At 41.3% G+C, this 9,952-nt stretch overlaps 1 protein-coding gene across 1 annotated transcript in view; it reads left to right on the top strand.

Annotated features, from left to right (window-relative positions):
- The window catches only part of fbxl8 (F-box and leucine-rich repeat protein 8), a 13,928-nt gene that overhangs the window by 1,121 nt on the left and 2,855 nt on the right, over positions 1-9,952 (top strand). The window contains exon 2 of the mRNA XM_070441506.1: positions 1,888-2,093. Within this exon, the coding sequence (XP_070297607.1) occupies positions 1,888-2,093 (206 nt within the window). The remainder of the gene's footprint in view (positions 1-1,887; positions 2,094-9,952) is intronic.

The raw sequence follows: 9,952 nt of genomic DNA on the forward strand, positions 1-9,952 counted from the left end.
ACGTAGGTCTATGTTTAGAGAGAGGACCAGAACAGTAGACTGTTTTAAGATCGTAGACGAGTTTGATGGTTTTAAAAGATTTCGGTGGTGTAAACATATGAATGTGGAAAATGCCGATTAACGATAAATCAACACTGTCAACAGTGGGACCTATATACTAGACAGTGTGTGCCTTTCCAAATCATTCCAATTCAATTTGAATTTACCACAGGTGGACTCCAATCAAGTTGTAGGAAACTTTCCAGGATGATCAATGGAAACAGGATGCCACCTGACTCAATTACGAATCTCATCACGCAAAGCGTCCTGAATACTTATGTAAATATAAGGTACTTATGTTTTTAAATTGACACATTTATACAAATTTCAAAAAACACGGTTTTTGCTTCGTCATTATGGGGTATTGTGTGTAGATTACTGAAGCTCTATTTATTTATTAGATCAATTTTAAATAAGGCTGTCATATGTAACAAAATTGGACAAAGTCAAGGGCTCTGAATAACTTTCCGATTGTACTGTATCGTTAATTAAGAACAAGATGATAACAAGTAGATGTGGACATTATAAGCAGAAAAAGAACTGTTTTAAAAAGCCTGTCTAAAAAGGTCTGTCTAAAAAGGCTGTCTAAAAAAGCCTGTTCTAAAACAAAGGCCTGTCTAAAAAAGGCCCTGTCTAAAAAGGCCTGTCTAAAAAAGCCTGTCTAAAAAAGCCTGTCTAAAAAAGGCCTGTCTAAAAAAGGCCTGTCTAAAAAGCCTGTCTAAAAAGCCGTCTAAAAAAGCCTGTCTAAAAAAAGTCTGTCTAAAAAAGGTCTGTCTAAAAGGTCTGTCTAAAAAGGCCGACAAAAAGGCCTGTCTAAAAAGCCTGTCTAAAAAGCCTGTCTAAAAAAAGCCCTGTCTAAAAAAGCCTGTCTAAAAAGCCTGTCTAAATAAAAAGCAAACCTGTCTAAAAAGGCCTGTCTAAAAAGCCTGTCTAAAAAGCCTGTCTTAAAAGGCCTGGTCTAAAAAAGCCTGTCTAAAAAGGCCTGTCTAAAAAGGCCTTCTAAAAAGCGATTAACTGTCTAAAAAGCCGTATTTAAAGCCTGTCTAAAAAAGCCTGTCTAAAAAGCCTGCTAAAAGGCCTGTCTAAAAAAGCCTGTCAAAAGCCTGTCTAAAAGGCCTGTCTAAAAAAGGCCTGTCTAAAAAGGCCTGTCAAAAAGGCCTGTCTAAAAAGCCTTCTAAAAAAGGGCCTGTCTTAAAAAAAGGCCTGTCTAAAAAAAGCCTGTCTAAAAAGAAGCCTGTCTTAAAAAGGCCTGTCTAAAAAGGCCTGTCTAAAAAAAGGCCTGTCCTAAAAAGGCCTGTCTAAAAAGGCCTGTCTAAAAAAAAGGCCTGTCAAAAAAGGCTGTCAAAAAAGCCTGTCTAAAAACACCCCCTGACTGTACAGAACAGTTCTATAATAGCGGGTTTGGGTCGGGCCTCAGATTTCCACTTTATTACTTCTAGTCGGCGGTTGCGGACGGGTTATTAGCAGTTGTTGAGCGGGTGAACAAACAGCTGACCCACACATCACTAGCATGCATCAACCACTTTTTCATCTGTTGACTCATCTATAAACAGTTATGTGGTCAGCTGATGTCCAGCGTTGTGTTTCCATGATGTCAGAGAGACCACGTTGCTTCATTAATCCCACTAATACTGATTGATTAAACCAGCTAATAGATCAGACTGCCCTCTCCCTCTGCAGTCGGAATCATATCTTGCTGACATAGATCCTGATAGTAACCTGTTCTCTCTCTCTACAGGTGTGAGTCTGATACTGTTCTCTCTCTCTCTCTCTGCAGGTGTGAGTCTGATACTGTTCTCTCTCTCTACAGGTGTGAGTCTGATAGTAACCTGTTCTCTCTCTCTACAGGTGTGAGACCGGGGAACAGGAGGACCCTGCTCTGCAGCATTTCTCCTCTCTCCTGCCATTGGTCCGTCACCTGAAGATCACCGTCAGTTCGCTGAGCGATCCAGCCAATCGCAGCGCTGCCCTGTCCGTCCTCCGCCTGGCCACCAGCGGTCCCCTGCGGACCCTGACCCTGTCCTGCTCTGGAGGAGTCCCTCTCTTCTACTCAGGTAAACAACAACAAATCAAATCAGCTCTGAACAAAAATCGAATGAGAAATAAATCTGATGTGATTGGTCAAAAGACCAAAAGAACTGGGCAGGTCAGTCGCTCTAGACAAGAGCGTCTGCTAAATCAGTGTTTCTCAACTCCGTCCTCAAGTTTCTCCCGATAGCACACTTTGTTGTTTCGCCCCAAACTAACTCACCTGGTTCAACTCATCAAAGGGCTTGATGATTAGTTGGTTGAATCAGGAGTATTGCTTCCATCCCCACCCTGGGCTTGCACCCTCATGTAAAAATACTACCGAATCATCATTACTACACAGGATCTACACAAAACCTCCTGGTTTTACTGATGGTTTCCTATTGAGATGTGTAATAAACCAGTTGTGATTTCAGTAGTAATGGGAGATACATTGAGATGTTTCACTACTGTGAACACGACATAATTCTCCCTTAAGACCACTGAGCTTTTGGGTATCTACTACTTAACCTACACATGCCTACACAATGCCTACACAATGCCTCCATAATGCCTCCATAATTCCTACACAATGCCTACACAATGCCTCCATAATGCCTCCATAATTCCTACACAATGCCTCCATAATGCCTCCATAATTCCTACACAATTCCTCCATAATTCCTACACAATTCCTCCATAATGCCCTCATAATGCCTACATAATGCCTACATAATGCCTTCATAATGCCTACACAATGCCTACATAATGCCTCCATAATGCCTTCATAATGCCTACATAATGCCTTCATAATGCCTACATAATGCCTACATAATGCCTTCATAATGCCTTCATAATGCCTTCATAATGCCTACACAATGCCTACATAATGCCTCCATAATGCCTCCATAATGCCTTCATAATGCCTACACAATGCCTCCATAATGCCTCCATAATGCCTCCATAATGCCTTCATAATGCCTTCATAATGCCTCCATAATGCCTCATAATGCCTCCATAATGCCTCATAATGCCTTCATAAAGCCTACATAATGCCTTCATAATGCCTCCATAATGCCTTCATAATGCCTTCATAATGCCTACACAATGCCTACACAATTCCTCCATAATGCCTTCATAATGCCTACATAATGCCTTCATAATGCCTTCATAATGCCTCCATAATGCCTACACAATTCCTCCATAATGCCTTCATAATGCCTACATAATGCCTTCATAATGCCTCCATAATGCCTCATAATGCCTACACAATGCCTACACAATTCCTCCATAATTCCTTCATAAATGCCTACATAATGCCTTCATAATGCCTTCATAATGCCTCCATAATGCCTACACAATGCCTACACAATGCCTCCATAATGCCTTCATAATGCTACATAATGCCTACACAATTCCTACACAATTCCTCCATAATGCCTTCATAATGCCTCCATAATGCCTACATAATGTGTCCCTATTAAACTATGAACGTGTTATTTCCTCTACTTTCTAACTGTAGTTAATAGCATTAAACAAGAAATAATACGCTTATACTACTGTTTTCCACCTGAACACTATAAAACTACCTGATTACTACAGAAATACTACTGTTTTCCTACTGAACACTATAAAACTACCTGATTACTACAGGAAATACTACTGTTTTCCTACTGAACACTATAAAACTACCTGATTACTACAGAAACACTACTGTTTTCCTACTGAACACTATAAAAACCTACCTATTACTACAGGAAATACTACTGTTTTCCTACTGAACACTATAAAAACACCTGATTACTACAGAAATACTACTGTTTTCCTACTGAACACTATAAAACTACCTGATTACTACAAAATACTACTGTTTTAATACTGAACACTATAAAACTACTGATTACTACCAAAAACACTAACTGTTTCCTACTGAACACTATAACACTCTAGTTGAGTAGTGCATCAAACTAGACATTCACTACAAGTCTTCTACTGCCAAACTTCACAGCTAGTCTTCATGAGGGTAGTACAGTTGTACACCAGATAATATGTTATAACCAAAGATGTTCTGGTATACATTACTGCGATTACAGGTTTGCCAAAAATGCAGTCATAGATTCTTCAACACCTGGTATGGCAGTACTCTCATCCATTCTCGATTCTGGAAAATAGTTATCTTATAAAACAGTTACCTTATAAAACAGTTATCTTAAAAACAGTTTCTTATAAAACATTTATTCGTATCTTATAAAACAGTTATCTTTATCTAAAATGCCATGTCCAGTTGCAGTGGTTCTTCAAACAGAAAAATCACAGAAAGAAAGTAAATTACAAAAAGTGTACCACACCAAGGAGTTTCTTTCGCCCATCTTAGCGTCGCACATCTTGCAATTCCCTCGCCATCTTAGCTGTCACACACATCGCATTTCCCAGCATCTTTCGAGAATAGTCGTTTCTATGTGATGCGGACACATGCAGAAATAATGACAGCTCGTCACCACAGTGACTACCAAAACCAACGTTCTACACACATGCCAAGAGGCAAATCTCACACAAAACACAAAACCATGGTTATTGTTTTCTGCATTCCGGTATATGTAGAACCACCTGAAACTGACACAGACATTTTATAAATAACTGTTTTGGAAGCCATGGCTGCAGCGAGTGGTTTAGACCGCTCGACGAAAATCAACTACTTCAAGAGTCTCAGACGCGAATGACGTCACTGATTGAACGCTACTACGCCACCGCTAACTAGCTACCATTTCAATCGGCTTACAGTAAGTCTGGGCTACAAAACAAGAATGAGTACTGTTGGAGGCCTTGAGTTTAGAACCACCATGCTAAATGACACTAATGGACTATAGGCTCACGACCTGGAGGAAGGGCTGGAGGCTGCTCTTACTGCAGCGCCGGAACACGTGGAGGAGCCTTCCTCTCCCACTGACCGAGGTGCCCTTCACCCTCAAGCCAATCCCTGGTGAGGGCCTTTGGCCCGGCAAGCCCCAACCTGAGGAGTCTATTGGTCAACAATCAGACACTGGTGTAAGGTGGACCAGAGGCTGTGGTGGGTACTGGACTTGTCCACTTCTCAACACACTAGGGCTGTTCTATACAGTATGGAGATAACCATGTTGCTTAACCCCTGGCTGCGTTCCAAATGGCCCCCTACCCCCTATATAGTGCACTACTTTTAGACAGAGCCCTATTCCCTATATATGTACCACACTATAGACCAAGCCCTATATCCCATATATAGTGCACTACTTTAAGACCAGCCCTATCCCCTATACATAGGGAATTTAGGGGGTTTTCCGCTGCTCTTAAAGTGGTCACTAATTAGGAAAGCGGTTCACATCTGGTAACTCCATGGAACACATCCCTTGACACCTCTGTTGTCCCACCCTGTTCCCAAATGTAGATGCCACTACTCTATTGACAAGCTCTGGACATTGGGACGCAGACTTATGCCTCATGTGTAAGTGGAATAAAGATGCTTGAAGTCAACAGTTATTCCAATCAGAATGAAAAAGAGACCAGCTACACTTCTTCTTCTCCAGCCTGTTCCCAGAAGGGGGATGAGCTTGCTATTGCCTCAACGCTGCCCCCCTCCTGGCCATGGAGCTGTACTGCAGCGCTTGCCAAATACATTCCCCCCTCTGAGAGGACACGTGTGCTGGCTGAAGCAACAGACACCCGGGAGTGAAAGGCTCAGTTAAAAGTGCCTTGAGGAGGAAACTCCAAAACGATCATTAATCATTCATTATTGGGAAAATTAAAATTAACGTCAGGGCAAATAGTAGCCAAGGTCTCACATCCCGTTGGTCTGCTTGTCAACTCCTATTTATTGTGGAGTGTGACGATCCAAACTCCTATGTTATTGTGGAGTGACAATTCCAACTCCTATTGTTATTGTGTGACCAATGCCAACTCCTATGTTATTGTGGTGGACAATGCCAACTCCTATGAGTATTGTGGTTGACAATGCCAACTCCTATGGTATTGTGTGTGACAATGCCAACTCCTATGCTTATTGTGGCTGACAATGCCAACTCCTAATGTTTATTTTGTGGAGTACAATGCCAACTCCTATATTGTGAATGACAATGCCAACTCTTATGGTTATTGTGAGCGTGACAATGCCACTCCTATGGTTATTGTGGAGTGACAATGCCAACTCCTTATGTATTGTGGAGGACAATGCCCAACTCCTGATGAGTTATTGTGGGTGACAATGCCAAAACTCCTATGGTTATTGTGAGTGATCAATGCCAACTTCCTATGGTATGTGCGACAATGCCAACTACCTATGTATTGTGCGTGACCAATGCCAACTCCTATTATATTGTGGAAGTCGACAATGCCAAACTCCTATGTTATTGTGAGTGACAATGCCCAACTCTATGTTATTGTGGAGTGACAATGCAACTCCTATAGTTACTTTGGTTGTATCAGTATTCCAACTTCCTATGGTTATTGATGGCTGACAATGCCAACTCCTATGGTTATTGTGGCGTGACAATGCCAACTCCTAATTTTTATTGATGGCGTGACAATGCCAAACTCCTATGGTTATTGTGGTGTGAACAATGCCCAACTCCTAATGTTATTGTGGAAGTGACCAATGCCAACTCCTATGTTAGTTGGTGTGACAATGCCAAAAACTCCATATGGTTTATTTGGCGTGAACAATGCCAACATTCTATGGTATATTGCTGACAATGCCAACTCTATGTTATTGTGGCGCTGACAATGCCAACTTCCTATGGTTATTGTTGCGTGACAATGCCAACTCCTATGTTATTTTTCTGTTGGGACAATGCCAACCCGTATGGTTATGTGTGCGTGACAATGCCAACTTCTTCCTTACTGGTTATTTGTGGTAGTGACAATGCCAACTCCTCTCTCATTGTTATTTGTGGCGTGACAATCTCAACTCCTTCATGGTTATTGTGCTCCAGGACTAACCTGCCAACTTCCTCCTCTCGCTCTCTTCTGTCTATGTTCTCATGTTTTTGGCGCTCTGGACGAAGTCCAACTCCTATGGTCTACTTCTGTGGTCAGTTAGAGCTGACTAATGACCATAATCTCGCCATCACTGCGCTATATGTTTGATGCAGACCACTACAGATCTATCTGCGACCATGAGTGAGTTGAAGTTATGTCCTTTCGTATATAGACTGTCTGTTACCTTTTACTTTCTATGTACTTTCACTAAACGAAGCGATCCCCGCAGCCCCAGCCTAGTGAAACTTGAGTCATAACATCTCTCTCTGTGGGCGGTTGCGGACGGGTTATTAGCAGTTGTGAGCGGGTGAACAAACAGCTGACCCACACATCACTAGCATGCATCAACCACTTTTTCATCTGTTGACTCATCTATAACAGGTGATGTGGTCAGCTGATGTCCAGGCGTTGTGTTCCATGATGTCAGAGAGACCACGTTGCTTCATTAATCCCACTAATACTGATGTATTAAACCAGCTAATAGATCAGACTGCCCTCTCCTCTCTGCAGTCGGAATCGGATATCGTGCTGACATAGATCCTGATAGTAACCTGTTCTCTCTCTCTACAGGTGTGAGTCTGATACTGTTCTCTCTCTCTCTCTGCAGGTGTGAGTCTGATACTGTTCTCTCTCTCTACAGGTGTGAGTCTGATAGTAACCTGTTCTCTCTCTCTACAGGTGTGAGACCGGGGAACAGGAGGACCCTGCTCTGCAGCATTTCTCCTCTCTCCTGCCATTGGTCCGTCACCTGAAGATCACCGTCAGTTCGCTGAGCGATCCAGCCAATCGCAGCGCTGCCCTGTCCGTCCTCCGCCTGGCCACCAGCGGTCCCCTGCGGACCCTGACCCTGTCCTGCTCTGGAGGAGTCCCTCTCTTCTACTCAGGTAAACAACAACAAATCAGATCAGCTCTGAACAAAAATCGAATGAGAAATAAATCTGATGTGATTGGTCAAAAGACCAAAAGAACTGGGCAGCGTCAGTCGCTCTAGACAAGAGCGTCTGCTAAATCAGTGTTTCTCAACTCCGGTCCTCAAGTTTCTCCCGATAGCACACTTTGTTGTTGTCGCCCCAAACTAACTCACCTGGTTCAACTCATCAAAGGGCTTGATGATTAGTTGGTTGAATCAGGAGTATTGCTTCCATCCCCACCCTGGGCTTGCACCCTCATGTAAAAATACTACCGAATCATCATTACTACACAGGATCTACACAAAACCTCCTGGTTTTACTGATGGTTTCCTATTGAGATGTGTAATAAACCAGTTGTGATTTCAGTAGTAATGGGAGATACATTGAGATGTTTCACTACTGGTGAACACGACATAATTCTCCCTTAAGACCACCTTCATAATGCCTACATAATGCCTACATAATGCCTTCATAATGCCTAACAATGCCTACATAATGCCTCCATAAATTGCCTCCATAATGCTTCATAATGCCTACACAATGCCTCCATAATGCCTCCATAATGCCTCCATAATGCCTTCATAATGCCTTCCATAATGCCTCCATAATGCCTTCATATAATGCCTCCATAATGCCTTTCATAATGCCTTCATAATGCCTACATAATGCCTTCATAATGCCTCCATAATGCCTTCATAATGCCTTCATAATGCCTACACAATGCCTACACCAATTCCTCCATAAATGCCTTCATTAATGCCTACATAATGCCTTTCATAATGCCTTCATAATGCCTCCATAATGCCTACACAATTCCTCCATAATGCCTTCATAATGCCTACATAATGCCTTCATAATGCCTCCATAATGCCTTCATAATGCCTACACAATGCCTACACAATTCCTCCATAATGCCTTCATAATGCCTCATAATGCCTCTAATACATAATGCTTCATATATCCATTAAAGCTTCATAATGCCTCCATAATGCCTACACAATGCCTACACAATGCCTCCATAATGCCTTCATAATGCCTACATAATGCCTACACAATTCCTACACAATTCCTCCATAATGCCTTCATAATGCCTCCATATGCCTACATAATGTGTCCCTATTAAACTAGTGAACGTGTTATTTCTCTACTTTCTAACTGTAGTTAATAGCATTAACAAGAAATAATACGCTTATACTACTGTTTTCCACCTGAACACTATAAAACTACCTGATTACTACAGAAATACTACTGTTTTCCTACTGAACACTATAAAACTACCTGATTACTACAGGAAATACTACTGTTTTCCTACTGAACACTATAAAACTACCTGATTACTACAGAAACACTACTGTTTTCCTACTGAACACTATAAAACTACCTGATTACTACAGGAAATACTACTGTTTTCCTACTGAACACTATAAAACTACCTGATTACTACAGAATACTACTGTTCCTACTGAACACTATAAAACTACCTGATTACTACAGAAATACTACTGTTTTAATACTGAACACTATAAAACTACCTGATTACTACAGAAACACTACTGTTTTCCTACTGAACACCTAACACTCTGTTGAGTAGTGCATAAACTAGACATTCACTACAAGTCTCTACTGCACAAATTCAGCAGTAGTTTTTCATGAGGGTAGCTACAGTTTGTACACCAGATAATATGTTATAACCAAAGATGTCGGTATACATTACTGGACGTTACAGGTTTGCCAAAATGCAGTCATAGATTCTTCAACAAACCTGGTATTGGCAGTACTCTCATCCATCTCGATTCTGGAAAATAGTTATCTTATAAAACAGTTACCTTATAAAACATTATCTTATAAAACAGTTATCTTATTAAAACAGTTATCTTATAAAACAGTTATCTTTATAAAATGTCCATGTCCAGTTGCAGGTGTGTTCTTCAAACAGAGAAATCAGAAAGAAAGTAAATACAAAATGTGTACCACACCAAGGAGGTTTT

Source organism: Salvelinus sp. IW2-2015, unplaced genomic scaffold (genome assembly GCF_002910315.2).
Source record: "Salvelinus sp. IW2-2015 unplaced genomic scaffold, ASM291031v2 Un_scaffold4144, whole genome shotgun sequence".
Lineage (NCBI taxonomy): Eukaryota > Metazoa > Chordata > Actinopteri > Salmoniformes > Salmonidae > Salvelinus > Salvelinus sp. IW2-2015.